The 23,739-nt window shown below is 38.4% G+C and overlaps 3 protein-coding genes across 4 annotated transcripts in view; all 3 read right to left on the bottom strand.

The window, feature by feature from the left end:
- LOC143741188 (uncharacterized) overlaps positions 1 to 23,739 on the bottom strand; it is a 297,332-nt gene that overhangs the window by 112,104 nt on the left and 161,489 nt on the right. The gene's annotated exons all lie outside the window — the stretch shown is intronic.
- The window catches only part of LOC143741177 (uncharacterized), a 249,195-nt gene that overhangs the window by 112,104 nt on the left and 113,352 nt on the right, over positions 1 to 23,739 (bottom strand). The window lies entirely within an intron of this gene.
- Positions 477 to 18,116, bottom strand: LOC143741159 (uncharacterized). 2 transcript variants are annotated; one of them, XM_077233561.1, is made up of 9 exons: positions 18,058 to 18,116; positions 14,323 to 14,389; positions 12,985 to 13,338; positions 12,223 to 12,501; positions 6,365 to 6,472; positions 5,078 to 5,152; positions 4,146 to 4,199; positions 3,712 to 3,829; positions 477 to 1,290 (listed from the first exon to the last, which is right to left on the bottom strand). In XM_077233561.1, the coding sequence occupies exons 1-9, from the start codon at positions 18,088 to 18,090 to the stop codon at positions 816 to 818; spliced, it is 1,563 nt and encodes a 520-aa protein (XP_077089676.1). In that variant the 5' UTR covers positions 18,091 to 18,116; the 3' UTR covers positions 477 to 815. The 2 variants fall into 2 exon arrangements, with proteins under 2 accessions (XP_077089676.1, XP_077089677.1); XM_077233562.1 differs by lacking the exon at positions 5,078 to 5,152.

The following is a 23,739-nucleotide window of genomic DNA, read 5'->3' as shown; positions in this document are numbered from 1 at the left end:
CTCAAAATGCAAAAAAAAGCTTCTGAAAGAGTATAAAATAATCAAACTGATGTTTTCACTTTCATTTCTTTCTTTTATCAAAATCATTTAATTTTACATCAATAAATGAAACTATAAAAATATGTATGTATAACTCACTCATTCTCTCTCTCTCTCTCTCTCTCTCTCTCTCTCTCTCTCTCTCTCTCTCTCTCTCTATATATATATATATATATATATATAAACAAAATACACAGTTCAGTATAAAAGTGCAACTCTTGAAACAGAAAGTTTGAAGTAAGACTAACAGAGAATTTGTTTTTGCACAATCAGCTTTTGATAATGATCTGTCAGATAAAACGGTAGTTATGGTTAATTTGGTAACTATATTTTGTTGAAAGCATAAATCAGATCTGCTTTATTCCTGTAACAGTTAAACCACATGCATTACTGCCAGATAAGAAGCAGAAATACACTGGGAAAAAAGGTCAAATCTAAATTAAGTGGTTTTAATCAATTCAAAAATGCCATTTAACATCACTGAATCAACTGAAAAGATTAATTTCACAAGTTAAGATTATTAGTAGGTTACCACTTTTTACAGTGTAACATTTTTTTATCATGATCTCATTTCTCTTTTCTTGTACTTGTTTTTTTTAATAACACAACTGAATTCAAGTATTGCGAAATAGTTTGATCTCCAGCCAAAGTCTTTACCAAAGTCTGGGGAAAAAAATTCCAGAGAAGCGACAGGCGGATCCATCGACCCGGGACAATGCTGAAACATGAAATTGCAGCATCACTGTCAATGCAAATATGAAATGTATCCAATTTCCTCACGAGCCAGACTCTTCCGGTCTCTGTTTGAGTTGCAACACTGTCCTGACGGTTTTCTCCAGGGATGGACACTGTCCTGGACGGGACGTCACTAAAACCCTGCACATCTGTCGCTCAGTCAGAAACCCCTCCAGAGTTTCATCCAAGTCCTTATTTCCCTCTCGATATCCATCCAGGATGAGCAAACAATCCGCCGGGCCCAGAAGCGTCTCTCTGAGGTCAGACACTGATGGTTTTCCGTGATGAACTCTGGACTGTAGCATCTGGAAAAGGTCTCCTTCTGCTCCGCTACAGTCCACCAGCAGGACCAGGTGCAGCGGGAGAACGCTGAAGGCGTTCGCCGTGAGTCTTCCAGCCCAGCAGGACGACAGGATTCGGGCCACGGTGGTTTTCCCGCTGCCTGGTTCTCCTAACAGAAGGACAACCTGCCTCGTGTCGGGAAGGACGGAGCTGATGTTTAGCGATTGGTCATCTCTGGAATTGAGAGGAAGTGATGACATGGATTAACATGGAAATCAACGCGTAAAGTGTGTTTGTTGTGGTAACCTGTCAATCAGCCAGTGCTGTGTTTTTCAGCAGATCACTGGAAACAGTACTTTTTTTCTTCAGAACAAAACTATCCGAATCTACACAATTACTCGACCCTCACCAACCATTAAGAGATATATTATTGGGAAAAATAAATAAATAACACTTATATATATACATAATCATCAAAATTATAACAAATAAAGGCTTGAAACACTTTGCATGTAATGAGTCTATATAATATATTAGTTTCCCCTTTTAAGATGAATTAGTGAAATAAATTAACTTTTGCACGATATTCTAATTTTTCGAGTTTCACCTGTATGTATGTACATATATATGTCTGAGTAAAACATATCCAATAATAAGAGATGTCAGTAGCTGCGTGTTCTTTAAAATTGCGCAAATTGAAATTGAAAATACGACCAATGGAAACACAACAATTTCGCAAGAACTCCCATATATCACAACAAAGTTTTGACGCTCGCATGAGGTGTTTTTTCAGACAATTCGAATAAGGAATATTTTGCAATACTGCAATGGAAATAGTTGTTTCGCATTTACAGGTCACCTGACGTTCGTATAAGTTGATAGTTTTTAAAGATGATGTGGTAAGTTTGGACAGAAGACGAGACGAGTTCTTTATTAAACTCATAAAAGACAAAGTATTACGGTAATACTGGATTAACGAAGAAATGCCACAATTCATCAAGACCTTAAAGCAACCTTAAAGAGTTGTGAAAAATATGATACACCGGTGTTTTGCCAGATGAGTAGTTTATATATGTATCATCTTTTTACTCTTTTAATTCATGTTATAACTGTATATCTCTTTTCATTTCTTTTATAACTGTTTTAATTGTCCTTGCTTTTATTTTGTGATTATTTTAATTCCTTTCTGTAAAGCATGTTGAATTGCCATAGTGTATGAAATGTGCTATAAAAATAAACTAGCCTTGCCTAAAGCAGACAGGAGGAAGAAACACGTAGAAATATGTGGCTGCTCCAAATATAAGTGTCTTTCCTGGTCATTAAAGCTTGGATTACACTCCTACGTGTCCTTCCATTAAAAATAATAGCTAGTTTGATGACTGGAATGTGTGTGTTTGAGTGTGTGTTCATGTTTTTCTATCCTGGTGACGAACTTCAACCTGAATACACACGGTCTCATGGGGACTCTTACATTGAGGGCCTACATTAAGGTCTCAATGAGCAAACAAGATTATAAATCATACGGAATGAGTTTTTTGAAAATGTAAAAATGTATAAAGTTTTGTCCGATGGGTAGGTTTAGGTGTAGGTGTAGGTGTAAGGTTAGTGTGTGTGTGTTTGTGTGTGTTTGTGTGTGATGGGTAGGTTTAGGCTTAGTGTAAGGGAGAGAATATACATTTTGTACAGTATAAAGACCATTACGTTCAAGGAGAGTCCCCAAAAAGATATATGTGTGTGTGTGTGTGTGTGTGTGTGTGTGTGTGTGTGTGTGAGATGGGTAGGTGTAGGGTTAGTGTGTGTGTGTGTGTGTGAGATGGGTAGGTGTAGGGTTAGTGTGTGTGTGTGTGTGTGTGAGATGGGTAGGTGTAGGGTTAGTGTGTGTGTGTGTGTGTGTGTGTGTGTGTGAAATGGGTAGGTGTAGGGTTAGTGTGTGTGTGTGTGTGTGTGTGTGTGTGTGTGTGTGTGTGTGTGTGTGTGTGTGTGTGTGTGTGTGTGTGTGTGTGTGTGTGTGTGTGTGTGTGTGTGTGCGCGTGTGTGAGATGGGTAGGTTTAGTGTAAGGGAATATACTTTGTACAGAGAATATATTTTGTACAGTATAAAAACCATTAGGTTCAAGGAGAGTCCCCAAAAAGATAGTGAACCAGATATGAGTGTGTGTGTGTGTGTGTGTGTGTGTGTGTGTGTGTGTGTGTGTGTGTGTGTGTGTGTGTGTGTGTGTGTGTGTGTGTGAGTGTGTGTGCGTGTGTGAGATGGGTAGGTGTAGGGTTAGTGTGTGTATGTGTGTGTGTGTGTGTGTGTGTGTGATGGGTAGGTTTAGTGTAAGGGAGAGAATATACTTTGTACAGAGAATATATTTTGTACAGTATAAAAACTATTAGGTTCAAGGAGAGTCCCCAATAAGATAGTGAACCAGATATGAGTGTGTGTGTGTGTGTGTGTGTGTGTGTGTGTGTGTGTGTGTGTGTGTGTGTGTGTGTGTGTGTGTGTGTGTGTGTGTGTGCGGGTGTGGGTGTTAGTGTATTGTCCTTAAGAACAGTAATTGTCAAGTTTTCCTAGGAAGTTTTCTTTTATCTTGTGATTCAACAGAAACACGTGCGTAATTCTTTACATGTTTAAGTGAGTCAGATTCTTATTTTCCCATATAAATCACTCACTTGCTGTAAAGTGCAAATGACTCAAGTCTCTTTTCCACGTCCGCGTCTGTGTCTGTGTCGATCTGCGAATACTGTTGTGTTTGTACGTGCCTCAGAGACGGAGGGTTTTCTGCAGGTTCTGCACAAATAAAAGACAAACAGAGTCACTTTTCCACTTGACTAATGCTCACATCAGCTGAATGTATAACCGGCTTCAGTGATTCACGATCACACGAAGCCTCCAGATGTGCTACAGAATGTGATGTAGACACTTTTATATGCTATTTACAGTAGGAAACGAGACAAATGACAGAAGGAAACAGTTAGCTGTCGCAGTCGGGGGTAAAAGGCTCGAGGTTAATAATCATGTTTCCAGTTTCTACTGAACTGAACATGAATCATCAGTTTAACCATTTACTCCCAATCATAATACATTCATAAAGAACATGCTTTACCTTCTGAGGTTATGAGACATGTTTGTGGTCTGTTCTCGTTCACTGTCAGTAAAGCTGGGAATGAAAGAGACATTCATGCATTAGAGAAATACTGTTCAACAACATGAAGAGAGAGTTTATTGTGTTGAGGTACAATAAAAATAAATGCCTTAAAAGGAATTCTGCAGGTTCAAGACATACAGCAAAAATACATCTAAAATATATGCTAAATATAAATATAAATGTTGTTATATGCAGGTTAAGGAAATTGAAAATATATAAAGTTTAAACCTTAAAATGGTTTAATATATATACTACAAAATGTAAGGAGCAAAGAACATGTATTTTCAATCTTAAAAGACAGTTTGGGTAAATGCAAAATGTATTTTTAAAAATATATTTTGGACAATATAAATATACTTTGATTAAAAATATAAAAAGGCATGAGTATATCAATATATAAATTTATGTAAAGGCAATATATGTTGATATTTTACATATATTGTCGATAAAATACTTATACATTTTTAAATTTACTTTATATATATATAGGCCTATATGCGTGTCTGTATGTATATATATATATATAGTAATGTCGATATATTTTATATATTTCTAATATTAATATATATTTTGAAATGTACTTTTATATATAAATATATTATTGATAAAATATAAAACATATCAGCATGACTTAATATACATTTTTAAATATAAATAAATAATATGTTTTATATATTTAGTCATGTTGATATATTTATATTTTAAAATGTACTTTAGATACAAATATATAAATGTATTATTATATATGTATTGCATGCTCTCTACGTCCACAGGTAATATATTGCTTTGTTTTTACAGTATACTTTTGCGGTCACTTTATAGTGACATTCATATCATAAGCAGAATGAATGACTGAGCGGGAACTGATGATGTAAATGTGATAAACTCACAGTCAGTGTTGGCAGAGGACGAGCGCGGGAACAGTAAAGCGCATTTAGATGATTCATTTCGCCTGTTTTTCTGACCTGGGAATAGATAGAGAAAAAGGTCACGCACACGTTTTATCATTATTTATTGGAATTCACCCATGGCTGCACATTAAAAGAGGATATGAAACAGCATTTTTGCATAGTTTTGATATATCTTCTGATCAACACACTTCTTCTGCTCAGCATTCAGCTCATAATCATGAATTGGACCAATCTTTTGCAGTGTCAGGATTACTTCGGGAAAATATGTTTTGTCCAGAAACCTAAAAAATATGTTTCTTCTCACGTGTAAACCTCAGAGTAACAACAGCATATGTTCAGTGTACGGGATTTCACGTCAAATACTGCAGATTAATAAACCGAAACTCTCTGTTTACACGTCACATGATGCTGACTCACAAAACTGCTTTCTAATACATCAATCTCGAGCTATATTTGGGATGGAAGTAAGCAACATTCAACATTAACTGGTTTAAAAATAGTCTTTGTTACATTGATGTCACATGACAACAGGAATTAGGTGAGTGATGTCCAAGAAGTGCACAGTAAGCACACTATATAGGGCCTACGGCAGAAATAGTAAGAGAACTATATTAGTATGTTTTATGAACATGACTGGTAATATTAATGTGGCAATGATGGCGTAACGGCTGAGGTTAGTTAAGGGTAATTTACTGGGTCATTCCTGTTTCTGCAGGTTTTAGTTTCATAATGTTTAGATCTGTGCATGTACAAAATGTAATTTATGAATTTTCAAGGTTAATCTTTTGTCAAAAGCATCTAGTAACACATGCACGTGAATGACTAATGAGTTTTTCAGATGTCAGCTGATAAACCCGAGTATCTATTTCCTGATAGCGATCCAACAGGGGATTTCTTCTTCAAGCTATTTAATGTTATATGATGTTGACTCACATGATTACTCTCACAAACAAACTATAAATCAATCAAGCAAATCCACAGCGGATACTCCTAAAACGTATCATCATATCTGATCGACACACAACTGACACGTCTTAATGGACTGTGAAGAACAGTGATAGAATCAGTGGTTTTGACAGATTAATATGGTATTCACATGGTACTCGAAGGTACTTCAAATAATACCGTGGTAAATGTCCAAACATCATGGTATTATTTTGGTATAAGTCAAAGGCTAGCTATATAAGTTTAATTATTATTTATAATTATTTTTTTTATTAATTATTTTTTAATTATGTAAATGAATGAGCACTGTTGTGAAAATACCGTGGCTCCTCCTCCGCAGAATGACGTAGATGAAGGTTATGGCTAACAGCACGACGACCACAGCTCCGATCCACGCGTACTGAGCAGAACATTCATGAAGGATTTCATCTGTGGAAACATGAAACACTGCTTTCAAACTGCACTAAATACCCGTCTCTCAAAATAAACACATGATGGAATTTCCAGCGTTTTTATTAAAGTGTTATGAAGATTTTTTGAAAAATATAAACACACACACACACACACACACACACACACACACACACACACACACACACACACACACACACACACACACACACACACACACACACACACACACTCTTGTACATCTATCTTTATGAGGACATTCATTGACACAATGCAATCTCTAGCCGCTTACCCTAACCTTACTCATCACTACTAAGTGCTTAACCCGAACCCTTACCCTAAACCTACCCTTAACCTAATTATAACGTTATCCCTAAAACCAAGTCTTGACCCTCAAACAGGCCTTTAAAGGGGTCTCAGAAAGTGAGGACCGGCCAAAATGTCCTCACTTTACTCTCTTTGTCCTCACTACAATGGTCTAAAACTCAAACTGGTCCTCACAAAGATAGTTGTACAAGTACACACACACACACACACACACACACACACACACACACGTCAATATTTTGCATTCGATTTTATTTTCATTTTTTCAATTTTCATTTTTATTTTAGTTACATTTTTACAAATTTTCTTGTGTTTTTGTCATTTTCATTTTTTTAACTATGTCTATGTAGTTTTAGTTTACTTAATTTTTGTTATTTTAGTACTTCAACTTAACTAAATGAAAATGAGAAATGTTGCCTTGTAAACTATTTGAAATAAAACAAGTTTAACGTAATAAAGATAGTTTTATATATAAACTATTTTACAACAGCTTTGAACCAGAGTTGTTTTAATGTATTTGAAATACTATTAAAGTTTTGTTAATATTTTGAATTAGATGTTATTTTTATATTTCCTTTATATATGTTTATAAATATTTCCTTTATATATATATATGTTTATAAATATTTTATTTTCATTATATTCTATATTTTTATTTTCATTTTAGTTAAAGTTTTAGTAATTTTGTTGTGTTTTAAAAAAAATACTTCTATAAAGTTTAAGTTTATTTTTTGTTATTATAGTCATTAATGTTACCTTGGAAACTAGCTGACATAAAACATCATTTTATTTCATTTCATGTTTATTTCAAGTAATTAATTTTTTTTAATGGTTTTAGTTTTAGTTAATGATAATAACCGTGTTTCGATACTTTTCATCCAATCAGAGCCATACATTTCTGCCAATTAACAAAAATTAAATTACAGCTAATCGCAGTACTAATCTCAACACTTCTACTGAATGTGATCATCCATTGAATGCAAAAAAACGTGGCATAATGTGCAACGTTGTTACATAACAGAAGATATTTCCTTTCAGACTTTGAAAGATGAACACTTGCTTTAGGGTGAAACTTTATATTCTAACCGTATTCACATCACGATGAGACTTGTGTCTCCTGGAAAAAAACGGTAACAAAGGCACTCCTCCATATTTATCGGAAACAGGTCTGGTTTTTTTTTGTCTTTATCTGCGCATTTCATATCATCCGCCCCCTCATCGCAGAAACACATCAAGGAAAATCTGCCTCACACAAGCCATAAGCGATGGAAAACACGGCAGCTTTCACATCTGTAGGTTGATACTGACTTTCACATTTTCATTTTATAAAGATCAGTTCTTTCTCATAAGTGCTCATGATATCAAGATTTTGTTTCCCAAAAACGTCTCAGGTTACGACTGTAACCCTAGTTCCCTGACAAGGGAACGAGACGATGCGTCGATGACGCTTTGGGAACGCTTTTGCGTGACTGAGTCTGAAGCACTACTGTCAACTTGCTCCGTTACTCAACCGTGAGTAACACCCCGTTGTAACGAGGCGGAGGAGAACCGAATTGGATTCTGTAACCTTTCTCTATTATCTGCAGGACCCAAGGAGATATATTCGACAGATTCTTCCACTCTGTTAGAAAATCTACTAAGGGTACCAGTCTCTCGAGACTGGCCTCTGGTGTTACAGGAACAGCCACTTCGGCGACCTGAAGCATATTGGCAGGAAACAACCGAACTGACTGTTTTTGAACCCCCCTCAGAGGGCTCACGTCCGACGCAATGTCGAGTTGACACTGCGCCGAACTTTCTCTGGATACCACTGCGCCCCGAAGTACCAAGGGTGGCGGGGTTGGCAGACCGGTCCCATGAGGACCCCGAAGTGGAGCGGGCACCGTATTCTGAGGTGTACACCGCTCCACCCCGGTTGGGGCTGTCCTCGATGGTCTGACGTACATAGCGTCAGGACCTTTTCTGAGCCGAAGCCTTCCTAGCCATAAGTACGGTCCTCAGATCCGGCTTGGAGTTAGCCGACTTCGGCTGAGAATGTTGGCTCGGTCGCCAAGATTTATTCGTGGGAGCACGAGACGCAACACTTATTTTTTTGTTGCACACGGTGCGAGGAGCTTGGCTGGGGTTGCTCACGCCCAGCATCCCCAGGGGGATGGACTCGGCGAGGAAGGAATTTTTTAAAAGCCTCAGATTGTTTTTATTTTCTTGAAATCTTTCAACAACCGAATTCACCGAGTCACCAAATAGACCAGAGGGAGAAATAGGGGCATCTAAAAGAAAAGCCCAATCTTTATCTTTCATATCTGTCAGATTTAACCAAAGATGTCTCTCAGTAGCTACGAGGGCTGCCATAGACCGCCCAATAGCACGGGCGGTCTCCTTCGTAGCTCTGAGAGAAAGATCTGTAGCCCGACGAAGTTCTCGAATTTCGTCGGGACTAACTCCCTCACTCCTATCTATATCCCCCAGCAGATCTGCCTGATAGGCTTGGAGCACTGCCATCGTGTGCAGACAGGCTCCAGCTTGATCTGCTGCCGTATAAGCCTTACCCACTAAATTAGATGTGGTCTTTAGTGGTTTATTCGGCAACACGGGATCCTTCAGGGACGATGCTGACCCAGAAGACAGATAGCTCGCGAGCGTCTGTTCCGCTAGGGGCATCGACCCATAACCAAAATCTTTCAGCCCCTTTATATTTGAATACGTTTGAACATGGGGACTAAAAAGACGTGACGAATATGGTTTATTCCATGATCTACATAGCTCACTATGTAGATCAGAAAAGAATGGAAGGGCCCGTGATTAAGATGAAACATTAGAAGTGAGAAAACGCTCGTCTAATTTGCTTTTAGGACGAGAATCTCTCTTTTCTGCTGGCCAGTCAATACTCAACTTATCTACAGCACGAGTTATCACCTCAATAAGCTCCTCATGTGCTGGGGAGAGGGATGGCGAATCCTCTCCCCTTATTGAACTTTCTTTATTTGTGTTTGTGTACCTCCTCAGAGCTAGAGCACTGAAGCAACGGGCTCTCTTCCCGGGCGGAAGAAGCCGCAGCGCGGGCTTCCGACACCGGCAATAGAGCAATGGATCCTTCGGGTAAAGGAGGAGATAAGGCAGAGCCCGTCCCCAACCCCGCCGAAAGATCCATTTGCGAACCCCAAGTGAGCTTTCTCCGAGCTGCCTCGGCAGCCGCGGGTCCAGAACCCCGGGCTTCGCGAGCTTGTCCATCATCCTCAAATGTGGACAGACGGGAGCGGAGCATGCGGAGCGGGAGACGCTCACAATGCTGACAGTCAGTCCCCTCGAAGGCTGACATAGCATGCTCCACTCCCAAACAAACTACACAAAGCTCATGTGTATCTCCACCCGTGATATAACGAGGGCAAGGAGAAGCACAGGCTTTGAATAGTTGTATCGCCATAATACAATATAGTGAGAGACAGAGAACAATAAATATAACAGACAGTTTTGACACAGAGCGCTTTGCTGAGGCACAAAAGCTAACGCGAGCATTGCACCGGATGTGCTTTTAAATCTTCCTGGTCATGACGTCACCCGCCCGTGACGCTTCATTCATTCCATTGGACTAGTTGACAGTAGTACTTCAGACTCAGTCACGCAAAGGCGTTCCCAAAGCGTCATCGACGCAACGCGAGTTCCCTCGAAAGGGAACTGATTTTCCTACTTAGTATTTTTGTCTTGTTTTCCATTACAAATATTTAAACATTCTTAAATCAAGATACATTTACCAGAGAAGCTAAATTATTTAAAAATAGAATAAAAATAGATACAAATTAAGTGAGTTTATGGTTGAAACAAAAACAAACATTTGCCAATGGGGTCAGAAAAATAAACTAAATTCAAGGGGAAAGCTTGATTATTTCTCAGACCCCATTTGCAGATATTTGTTCTTGTTTCAAGCATAAACACACTTAATTCTGATAACATTTTCAAAAAACAAGACTTAATATCTTGAGTCATTTTGCTTTTCAAGTAAACACCATCTGTCGCTTCATATAGGCCTACTCGAGCTCTTTAAAGCAGGATGGATTCTGATTAGCTGATAATGTTTATATAGTTCATCAGCTGGAAAAAAAATCATTGGCTGCATCCGAAATCGCATACTTCCCGAGTCGACTATATACAGCGAGTGACAAAAAAAGTATGTCCGAATTCACAGTATAAAACAGTAGACGAAAAGTATCCGGATGAGCTACTACTTCCGCTGAGATCCTGAAGTGTGCATATGATGGATTCTTTACTGTCCCATGAGGCCACGGGAGAGGATTTATGAAGCGACAGTGAAGCGACGCAACTGACACTGGTAGGTCACATGACAGAAACAACATGGCGAATGTAATACATCCAAATTTCATCCATACTACCCGTATTCATTCTATATAGAACATACTTTTTTAAACAGTCTCAAAGTAAATTCAAATACAAATGTAGCGCCTACACATTCAGTATGTGATTCCTGACGCAGCGTATATAGGGGAGAGCGGGGAACAACCTAACGCTTTTTGACTTTCTCAGTTTGTGTAAATATACTTAGGGTTCAGATAATTCTTTTTTTCCTACATTAATTTCACACGTCTCGTACAATTATGTGGTTTTGTTTTCTTAATACAGTGTATACTTTTTTCTTGATATACCCTGAAAGAATGGAATTGAAATGTGACAACATGCCCCATAGGTGGGGTACATTGCAACGTGACCATATAATATAACAATTTAAAATGCTATCTGACCTAATCAAAAAGATATACAAGACAAGCTAAAATATTTTCTCAATAAAATACAGTGATTCACTTTTTCATATAAAATAATGGCATTTTTTAATAATTAAAAATAAAACAATTTTTGAGTTTGATAACGAACACACTTGAAAACAGCTATAGAGCATAGTATAAAACATAATAATAATTAATTTCTGATCCTTGACTCTCAGTCTTTGTTCACCTTTTTCTATTGTTTTCTCAATTGAATTCATAAAAGTATAGAATAGAATAGTATAGTTCTAATAGGGGTTCATTGTAACGCAGTGTTAGAACGTGCCCCACCTGCAAAACTGGGATTTAAAACCTGCTAGTGTCTTATACTAGTTAGCAAAGCACTAAATAACCATATCAACTGTTAAATAACATGCTGAAGATTAAAATAATATCAGATTTGTCTAATTTAAAATAAACCCCAACAATAGAGATGAAAAATAAACACAAGTAAGAAATTTACTTTTGCTATGGTTAAATAAATGTTCAGTGATATCTTCCAAAGATTTCAAATTTTGGCGCATTTTTTTCTCTATATAGTGTTGATGTGGCAACTAGTAAATACACAAAGTTTTGTAATCCTTGCATGAGTGGAAGTATTTAAAACAAGGGTGTTACAATTAGCCCCGCGTTAGGTTATATATATTATATATATCGGGAGCACACCTGGGATGCTGAAGGAGGCCGTCTGCTGGATCTCGCCGCTCCTGAGGAAAGAGCAGGTATAGTTGTTCACGAGATCTCGTCTCACCGTCAGCGTGCTCAACACTCTGACCAGATCCTCGTCTGTATAGTGCGCTGAGCTGTTGGACGTGTCCGTGAGGTTTGTGTTCTGACCGTCGCTCCAGAAAACCTGAGGTGACGGGAATCCCTGAGACTCACAGGAGAGCTCCACTTCATCCTGACCCGCTTTCCTCACGCTTTTCTTTATGGGAGTATAAGGAGCTGGAAAACATAAACGTAAAACATAAGATATGGAAGAGAATCTGGTGCAAGTTAAAGAGAAACACATGAAAAAGTGTTCAGGATTGTGGATAGGTTTGGAATACTGTACTAGGTCTATTTTTGTAGTGTGATGTATGTATATATTGTGCATATACAGTATGCAAATGTACTGTATGCATTGAACTCAACCACAAACTCTACCAAGATTAGACTACAATTGCCAAAATGTGCAGTATATACATAAACGAATGCACTGCAGCATAAGTATATGGAGCCGAAAAAATTGCTATTTAATATATGAAAAAAAAAATTAAAATTCAATACCACACATACTGTAGCTAGTGTGTCATCAGTAGAAAGAGTACTATTAAGTGTCCCATAATGCATTGCAGCAGTTAATTAAACTGCAAACCAATCACCTGACACCTTAAAAATGTTGTCAGCAATCAAATATGACTTTTATGAAGTTGCTTTGTAAAGCACCTGTAACATTGAGCGTGACTTGCTTGTAGTCTCCCTCATTTCCCTCTTTCACGATACACCGGTATGTACCCGAATCTTTTATCTGGAGCTTTTTCAAGCGTAATACCGCTCGTTGTTTTTCCAGCTGTTCTTGGATGAGCTGCGCCCGCTTTCTGAACGCATCATTGGTGTAAATGTGGTTTTCTGTGCCTTTCTCGAGCCGATACACGTCCACGTCTGGCTTCGGGTCGATGCGGGTCCATATGACGGTGAGGTCTGAGGATCGTTTAACCGCGGAGAACACACACACTAGCTCGACGTCCCCGTGCACCTCTGCCTCGTAAGAACTCTTCTGTATATTCACTGTAAACAGGCCTAGAGGAAGACAGGATGAAAAATTATTTTTTTAAAAGGGGACATATTACAATTAAAACAATTTTTTTTAAAGGGGACATATTATGCCCTTTTTCAAAGTCTTGATTTATTTTTGAGCTCAACTAGAATGTTTTCATGCTTGAATGTTAAAAAAAAACACATTATTTGTCCCATAATCTACATTGTTGCAGCTCCTCTTTTCCCAGTCTGTCAGTAACACTCTGTTTACTTCCTGTCTCTATGAAGCCCCTTCTTCTGAAAAGCACACTTTGCTCTGATTGGTCGGCTGGAGCAGTGTGTTGTAATTGGACGAGTGTGTTTGGGAAATGTCCCGCCCCTTACCATAACCACCAGTTTAACACACTACTAACTCACTCACCCAGGCCCCGCCCCTTTATTCTGCGTATGAACTATTTAAATGAGGAATATTCTGACGTGTTCGTTCCCAGAAGAAACTCAAGACTACAGTGGAGGCGGTTCAGGAGTTCAAAACTTTCATTCTCAAACAGCAACATTACACACTGAAGAAAGTTTAAAAGCATATTAGGAGCCATTTAAAACATTAGACAGATATAAGTCAACTTCATCTGTGTTCAGAACTGGAAGTGAAATGCTCAAGGGTAAATTTTCTTGCTCCGATGTTGCACTTTCACAGTTCATGAGACGTACTGGAGTTCTCAGTTGCGTTTTATCAACTTTATTTTAAATGAGTGAGCCTACTATAGTCATCATCAGTAAGATTATAATAATGAAGCTAAAATAAATGTGAATAGCAGCTCGATGAGAAGTGTTTGATGAGATCTGACTATCCTGACAAATCTAAGCAGTTTGTTCCTCTTCTGTAAAGCTTTTCAGGTGAAACATTAATTTGCTACATTCATTTCTAGGAGAAACCACAGAGACATTTTTCTCGTATTAGCAGTTTCTAGATTAATCTTTTATCATTTAAATCAGACAGATATGTGTAATGCATATTGATCATACCTGAAACTGAGACAGCAGACCATAGTAGAGCCTGAAACACGAGGACCAGCGTTCCCCTCATTGACCCCTGCAGGCAAAGACAACACATCAGACTGATATCACACACACAACCCTCCTGATCTGAAGCTCAAACTGAGCGGTTATGAAGAGTTCGTGCGTGTATCTACGAGCAGAACTGGTAACTGATGTCGTAACCCACAATGATTCACTTCTCGCTTCACACACACCACTGACTGAACCAGGAGAGTCTGCATTAATAACAGTTACAAAGCAGTTTTGTTTTTGTTGTTGTTGATTTGTCATGTGACCTGACATGAGTCAGATCTGTGGTATCACCGTGTGACTGTATGATTCTGCACATTAGCTGATACACATGTGGGACAAAACCTAAAGAGCCCCAGGTAGATTATCTTAGAAATAAAGTGACCGTTCTTCCTCAGAAAGGAAGATCTCTTTCTAAATGAAGCTTATCAGTTCGTCTTACACACATTACTCAATTCCCATAACAGACACCATAGCAAAGCTTTCATGGTAACACTTTACAATAAGGTTCATTAGTTAACATTAGTTAATGCATTACAATAATGCAATACATTTATTACAGTATTTATTAATCTTTGTTAATGTTAGTTAATAAAAATACAACTGTTCATTGATTATGTTAGTTCACAGTGTTGCTTATGTTACTAACGTTAACAAATACAACATTTGATTTTATTAATGTATTAGTAAATGTTGAAATTAATGTAAACTAAGATTAATAAATGCTGAAGAAGTATTGTTCATTCTTAGTTCATGTTAACTAAGTTTGTTAACTAATGAACCTTATTGTAAAGTGTTACCGCTTTCATGTATGTGTTGAGAACAGAAAATGTTCAAATGTTCATAATGTAATGAGTCCACATAGACTGATATATATATAACACACACATATACACATATCACGTTTAATTGTGTTACTTGTCGTTTCTTTGTTATTGTTTGTAAAATTAATTAGCAATTGCTGCATAGAAATCTTTCCTTCCTACACCATTTTTTATGAACCCCATTAGATGACCTGACCATTGACTTGAGTCAACTGACTCTATTCTACTTTTGAGTAGTTTGCAAAAAGTACCTTCAGGAAAGGAAGTGTAGATTACAAATAGACTTTTTATCTCTACATTCACACAATCATGTTAAGACTGAGAGGAATGGCGATGTTTTCAAGCTCTTCATTCTGATGCTGTTTGATTGTGAACATGAGCAGGAAATTAGTGACCTTTAAGTTGGATTCCCCAGGTTACTATAGTTTACATCACTGGGAAAAACTTGTGAGTTATTGAGTAAAAAAAACAACAACAACAACAACACCCAGATTGATAAGCTCACTCAAAGTTAAAAATAGTGAGAGTGAGTAACCCTTGGGCAACCCGGGGTTAATTGGTTGGCAAACAAACTCTACTTACCCTAGTAAGTCCCCTTTTTAATTTTTTGAGTTTCCCAACAACCTTTGGGAAACCAGTCTTCTAATCTGCCACAAACATTTTCTATTCAATTAAGAAGATGGGTTTTCTAAAGATGATCCACTTTAGCCTGAATGAGGAAATTCATACTTGTAGAGAAACGCTTAGTGTAAACTACATAACTAAGATCAGTCTTCAGGAATACTCTGTATGTTACTGTATTTCAGTGTAATTTTAAGATCTGTATGTGAAAACAGATGGGCCTGGTTCCACAGACAGGGATTAAGCCAGGATTAGGCCTAAAGGGCAATCTATTCTTCTGCGTCGAGTGAAATAATAATAATAATAAGTTTAATTTATATAGCACCTTTCTCAAGCTCAAGGACGCTTCACAATAACAGTAAAAACAAACAATCAGTTCACACATAAATGGACAATAGACATTTGCCCAGTCCAAGAAAATGAGCGATTAACGTTACATTTGTAATACAGACAGAAACAAAAAACGACACTATTTACAGACAGCATGGAAGGTGGACAGTTGAAGTAAAGATGCAAAAGACTAAGTTAACATTATGACGGTGTAGGCCATAGCCGACGGTGTCGTGAGCATTTATACTTCTGCGTACAGTTTGGGTTGCTCTGCAGTTACACTGCTGGTAGGGTTTCGATGTTCCACGTGTTCAGTTTCTTCGCCGCTGTTTTGAGTTTAGGCTACTACAAAAAATGGCGACTAAAACTGAGTGGATCATGTTGGAGTTGGAGCTGATCAATGCTGAAAAACAGTTACTTTTAGTTAAAATTACTAAAACTAAAATGCAGAAACGACAGAAGGCGTCAGAGGAGATGATACGTAAACCGGTTGAGGCAAAAAGTGGATGAATTTTCTGTGCTTGTCTGGCCACTGATAGACATGGACGAGGAAATGCATTTCAGATACTTTCGAATGTTGGCCAGTAGATTCGATGACTTGGTTCGTTGTGTGCAGCCATTTATCGTACATCAGAGTACTTCTGTTTTTAGAAATGGCGGTGGTGAAGGAAACGCGATCCCACAAAGCCGAGCCGACCAATCACAGATCTTGCGGTCGTGTGGTTACATTTTTGGGCGACACAGAAGTATAAATTGGGCTTTGGTTAAAATAGGACGTAGCTTTTATAAACGAGCTTTAGAAAAAAAAATTACTGGTGTGCATCTGGAGACGAAACAATGGCACGGACATATTTAAAGATATATCAGTGCAAGTTGCTTTCAGTTAAAACAGCTCAAACATGCGGTTTAGTCTGGGATTAGGGTTAAGTTTGTGCAATGGAAGGATGGTTTACCATAGCAGATTTCTAAATAATTAAAAATAAATCAATTAACAAAATAAAAAAATATAAATAAAACAAAACATTATTATGTAATGTTTACATTATTTTACATAAATATGTAATAAAATAGTACTTTTTAAGAGGTACCTGTATCTGTCTTTATGAAACCAAAGAACTAAGCTCAGGCTTAAACATGTTCAGTCCCATAGCTACAATAACAATATAGACACAAGAGATTATTCACAGTTCTGAGTTGAACGCTTTTTAATGACCATATAGAGGCTCTAATTCATAAATCATTTTACAGAGATTACAGGGGAGGATTTCCATCTGTATGCCATGACAGGTACCATAACAATGATACTCAATTGTATATATATATATTTTTTTTTAAATAAGAAACTGGTGCCAGTTGCATAAACAGTCAAGACTGAGTCTTAAGAACCATTCTGACCAACTAGCAGTTAGAAAAACTTAAGAAAGTTATGATTTGTCTTAAAGTTAAAAATTAGATGACTGACTTTAAGATTAGTCTAAGCATTTTATGCAACTGGCCCCTGCATGTAATTATTATAGCCCCCATATACAGCACAAGTAGAGAAATTGATATTATTCACTTAAAAAAAAGTTTTTTTACCAGTGATTTTCTACCACTTTGACAATTCCTTGACACTTAGCCAAATTTCTGTGTGCACAACTCTCCTTTTAAGTGCATCATATTGCATAAATACAGTGCAGCAAAACCACCTTCCACAAAACCACAGGATGTTAAATTGGGTTACACACAGTAAACAACAACTTAAAATGTATGACTTTAAAATGACAAGTTAAACATAAAATAGCCCAGTAAATTAAAATCAATAGCCTAACTCCAAATCATGATAATTTTATTTGCACTATATCTATTGGTAGACATCAGAATGATTATATATATATATTGTGTGTGTGATTGTATATACACGAAATTGCTAACTTACTTGATGATGAATATCGCGCATGAGCAGAAGCATGTAACCTGTGGCTCCGTGTTGTGTTTCTGCGGGTTTTTGGAGTGGATCTGTTGTAAAAGCTTCTCGAGCGCGTCCGCGGCTCCTCCCCCTCTCGCTGCTCATTGCTTGAAGGGCGTGGCGAATTTCAAAGAAAATCGAGTCTTGTAGAAAAAAATCCTGAATAATTCAGTTTAACTTCTCTTCATCCACGGATACTGAGAAGAACGCAATGACAGGACCGTTAAATCATCGCAGAATCCGGGAAATCATCACTGGAATGAACATGTAGATTTGCTGACATCATAGTCTTGTTTCCTACGTGAAACACATCTATAAAAAAAACGGAATAGGCCTACTATAAGGATAAATTTATTAATGAACTAGATAGATAGATAGATAGATAGATTGATAGATAGATAAAAAGACATATATATATCTATATATCTATATATCTATATCTATATCTATATATATATATAGATAGATAGATAGATAGATAGATAGATAGATAGATAGATAGATAGATAGATAGATAGATTTCTCTTTCCCAGTTTTATTCCTCTGGGTGTTTCACAAGTTTTTCATCAGTTTTATTTTGTCCAGCATGCAGAGACTTGAAAGGAATTTAGTATCATTTTCCATTTTCCTCCTCAGATTAAAAAAAAAAAAAAAAATTCTGAAAAGGCTTCACCACAGACACGATACTGCCCTTGAAATTAAGATCTGCCATCATTTACTGACTGTAAATGTCATATCACATGACCCTTCCTTCCTTCCTTCCTTCATGAAAGTAAACGAGGACTGAATCTTAGTTCATCTCAACATTTACTAACACATTACATAGAAGTTAATATCAGTTAATATAATTTAATTAACCTGTGCTTAAATTAACTAACAATAAACAGTTGTACTTTTATTATCTAACATTAACAAAGATTACTGATCATTGTTAGTTGACACATTAACTAACCGTAAGTAATGAGACCTTATTGTAATGTAAAGGGTTAAAAAAACAACTCTTTATAAAGAACCACCATAACATTAGTCAGCACTTATGCATTATGATTTTAAGTTAATCAGACAAGAGGCTGAGTAGTTGAATTATTAAAGTTTAATAATATGTATAAGAAAGTATCACAGTGGCTTACATTACTGTAATACTTGTGTGCTTGTCTTAAACGAAGCACATTGTGACTGTAAAGAAGATCAGGGGATTTTGTTAATAATGCTCAAGGTGAAATTATAACAAACTATCTCATTTCAGTAGCACTAAAGGTTCTCACGTAATCACAGGGCATTCGGGATCTCCTTTAACTGGAAATTTTTTGGATGTGATCAACTTCCTGCTGGTAGCAGATCAATTGAATGGCATCATCACTGTATGATTTAGATTATCTGGATTTTCCATCTTAATCCAGGGACTCGTTCAGATCAGATTTACTTGTATGATGGAATTTCCAGCAGGGCATCTGCAACGCCACGTTAATCAGAAGAATGTTAATATTAATATTTTTTCATTTTCCTTGATGGAAAATCCTTTCCTTCCTTCTTATATAATAATCAAGATTCCCATGTTTTGTGTTTTTTTTTCTTCAGGCTAAACCCATTTGGTGGGCTAATGTTACTCACCTATAGATTACTGTGCGACATGAGAAAAAACCATGTGATTTTAACAGAAACACATACGATCAGGACAAAACACAACAAATACTTGCATTGAGGTTCAGAAGTCGACACTGAATTTAAACTAGTTGTGGCCAAAAGCAAAAGAAATGTCCAGCATAGGAAAATTGACATCTTGACATCAATTGACATTAGTCTGGAGCAGTACGTCGGGGGGTTATCAACACCTGCTGATGAGATCTGCCTTATTTAGGGATATGTGCGGGCTGGACGACGAGATCCACGTCACCCTGTCCCGAGGAGATCCCTGCAGCACCCTAGAGGACTGGGCTTGACATTAAAAGGATAGTTCACTCAAATGACAATTACCTCATGGTTTACTTACCCTCAAGCCATCCTAGGTGTATATGATATTCTTCTTTCAGACAAATGCAATCAGAGTTATATTGAAACATGTTCTGCCTCTTCCATTATAATGGCAGTGAATGGCCATTTCTGTTTCAAATCAAATCAAATCAAATCAAATCCTTTTATTGTCACACAACCATATACACAAGTGCAACAGTGGGTGAAATTCTTAGGCGCAGTTCCGAGCAACAGCAGTATGACACGATGTGACGTAAACAATTACAGCAAACATCAGATTTACATAGATTACACATCTAATGTGCGCACAATTACTCACAGTACCATACACACTAACAGAACAATAAATAATATACAATATACACTATACACTATACAATATACAACAATTTACAATATACAACAATATACAAAAAATACAAAAAGAGGTATGTATACATGCAATAGATACACGTAAGGTGGATATATAAAAAAATAATAATACGATATATATATAGTAATATGCAGTAGGTTATGTTGTGGTGTGTTGACAGTTAGACTGTTTATGGTTATTGATCATGAGGGATCAAGAGTTTAGAAATCTAATTGCTTGTGGGAAGAAGCTGTCATGGAGTCGACTGGTGTCTGTCCTGATGCTGTGGTACCGCCTGCCTGATGGTAGCAGTGAGAGCAGTCCATGGCTCGGGTGGCTAGAGTCTCTGATGATCCTCCGAGCTTTCCTCACACACCGCCTGGCATATATATCCTGGAGGGAGGGAAGCTCACCTCTGATGATACGGCTGGCAGTGCGCGCCACCCTTCGCAGGGCTTTGCGGTTACGGCTGGTGGTGTTGGCGTACCAGGCAGTGATGCAGCCAGTCAGGATGCTCTCAACGGTGCTGGTGTAGAACTGTGTGAGGATGTGGCGGTTCATTCCGAACTTCCTCAGCCGTCTCAGGAAGAAGAGGCGCTGATGGAGCGGTTATTGCGGTATGCAAACTGCAGTGGGTCCAGTGAGGGAGGTAGAACAGAGCAGATGTAATCTCTGACTAGTCTCTCAAAGCATTTACTGATGATGGGGGTCAGAGCAACAGGGCGCCAGTCATTTAAGCAGGTGATGTTGATTTGCTTCGGTACAGGTACAATGATGGACGTTTTGAAGCATGTGGGGACTACAGACAAGGAGAGGGACCGATTGAAAATGTCCGTAAAAACACCAGCAAGTTGATTCGCGCACTTTCTGATGACGCGGCCCGGAATACCGTCTGGACCCGCGGCTTTACGGATGTTACGCGAGAACTCTCTCCGCGAGGGGGGTGTTAGTTCCGTCAAAGCGAGCATAAAAAGTGTTTAGCTCATCTGGGAGAGAGGCAGTGTTGTTCACTGTGGAGTTTATGTTTCCTCTGTTGTCCGTAATGATATTAATTCCCTTCCACATGCTTCTAGAGTCGGAGGTGTTGAACTGTCCTTCAATCTTGTCCCTGTATTGGCGTTTTGCTGCTCTGATAGTTTTACGGAGGGCATAACTTGCTTGTTTTTTCTCCTCCGCACTCCCGGAGTTAAAAGCGGAAGTCCGCGCATTGAGTGCCGCACAAACATCGCTATTAATCCATGGTTTCTGGTTCGGGTAAATCAGAATTGTTTTGGTCGGAACAACGTCTTCTACGCACTTCCTGATGAAACATGTTACGCTGTCAGCGTAAACCTCGATATCGTCATCAGAGGCCGACCGGAACATCTCCCAGTCCGCGTGATCAAAACAGTCCTGAAGCATAGAGTCTGATTGGTCCGACCAGCACTGGATCGATCTGAGGGCGGGTGTTTCCTATTTCAGTTTCTGCCTATAAGCGGGCAGAAGGAGAACGGAAGAGTAATCCGATTTGCCAAAAGGTGGACGGGGGAGGGATTTGTAGCCATCCCGGAAAGGGGAGTAGCAATGATCCAAAACCCGGGCCCCTCATGTGTTAAAGTTTATGTGTTGGTGGTATTTAGGTGCTATTTTCTTGAAGTTGGCTTTGTTAAAGTCCCCGGACACAATGAACGCGGCCTCAGGGTGTGCGGTTTCCTGCTCGCTTATTTCCCCATACAGTTCCTTTAATACTTATATTATATTCCTATAATACTTTAATAATGTTTTGAAGTCCATAAGTGTCACGGAATGGGTTGATTAAAGGTGCGAGGACTCAAGTGCGAAGCAATAAGGTATATTTATTAAATAACAAAAGAAAACTCTCATGAGGGAAAACGATAACAGGCAAGATCAGGAAACACAAGGAACATGGATAACATGGACAACGAACCAGCAGGACTGCAAACACAGGGAGACTTAATAGGGAAACAAACATAAGAGGGATACGAGGCAGGCAGGGGGAAATGAATCAATGATGAGATAAGGTGGACGGGGCTAGACAATTGACAGGAGAACACATGGCACAAGAAAATACATGACAAGCCATGTGCTCACAAGTTAACAAAGGCCTTCTGAAGCGAAGCGATGCGTTTGTGTAAGAAAAAATATTCATATTTAAAACTTTATAAAGTAAAATAATTAGCTTCCGGCCAAACAAACAAACGGAAGTCTAAATGTTATGAATTACAGAGATGAACCCAAGCGCAGACAGGATGCTTAACACACACACACTTTATTGTAGGACAAAACAAGGGAAAACAAAATCCACGAGGGGGCAAAACATAGACAGGACTAGTAGAGACAAAACTTTGACTAAAGGCCTGTTCACACCGGGACGAATTTCGCGCGCAATATTCGCCGACGTTTAACGCCTCGTGATTAAACAAAGGGCGCCAATGTGATGTGCACACCGACGCGAAAAACGCCGCGCGTAAAAGCGTCATTTTTTTAAAAACACCTCGGGTTCGTTTTTTTGGTTTGACGCGCCGCGTCAAAAACTATCCGACCAATGAGATTGGCGCTTTTGCTCACGTGTCTGAAGCTTCTGAAGTTACAGTAAAATACAACTTGGGGGCGCTCAAACACAAAACGGTCTTGCCGAGCACACATACATAACGGCGCAGAAGATATACCCCAAGTAGCGTCTACCATAGACATCTATGGCGTCTACACACTGCCGGGAAGAAGACGAGGATGATGCAAACCAAGATAAATGTAGAGCTGCTGGTCTCATTGGTGTCGGAACATAAGGAACTGTATGACAAACGCGACAGCGACTACAAAAATATTGATAAAAGAGAACTGTTATGGAGTGGTATTACAGAGCAAATGGGCCTTGATGGTGAGTTTAATTGTCTTTCATGTACATAGGCTTGTAACTTTTTCCAACATTTTCTGTTATTTCTGGGGTATTTCTGTTTTACATTAAGCGCCATCTAATGTCAGGGAATGAATTTGCATGTTCAATCGGCTCATCATCAGCGAAAATCGCTTGGGTGTGAACACAAAAAACCCGTTGAAAAACCCGTGCGAATAACGCACGCCGATATTCGTCCCGGTGTGTACGGGCCTTGAGACTTGACAGATTACTTGACGTTAAACAAACAGTAGATATGGGATCAGAACCTTCTCTTAGACAATACACGCGACAGGATACTCACAAGGAATGATACATGTAAGGTAACACGCAAGTAAGAATCACAAAGTATGGAACAACGAACCGGCACAGGACAGCAAACACAAGGGGATTATAAAGGGAGACACTAATGACAAGGACAGGTGAAGCTGACTAG

Source organism: Siphateles boraxobius, unplaced genomic scaffold (genome assembly GCF_051911475.1).
Source record: "Siphateles boraxobius isolate OS27281-9 unplaced genomic scaffold, OSU_SipBor_1 18, whole genome shotgun sequence".
NCBI classification, from domain to species: domain Eukaryota; kingdom Metazoa; phylum Chordata; class Actinopteri; order Cypriniformes; family Leuciscidae; genus Siphateles; species Siphateles boraxobius.
Note: the sequence above shows the minus strand (reverse complement) of the source record. Positions and strands in the feature narration are given on the sequence as shown.

What these genes read in the sequence shown, in the direction of transcription:
- LOC143741159 (XM_077233561.1), bottom strand. Translation starts at nt 18,090, where the DNA reads ATGCTTCTGCTCATGCGCGATATTCATCATCAA. An exon ending in AGTCACGCTCAATGTTACAG is followed by an intron (nt 12,502 to 12,984) that starts GTGCTTTACAAA and finishes TATGTTTTCCAG; the next exon opens with CTCCTTATACTCCCATAAAG. An exon ending in TCATTTGCACTTTACAGCAA is followed by an intron (nt 1,291 to 3,711) that starts GTGAGTGATTTA and finishes TCTCAATTCCAG; the next exon opens with AGATGACCAATCGCTAAACA.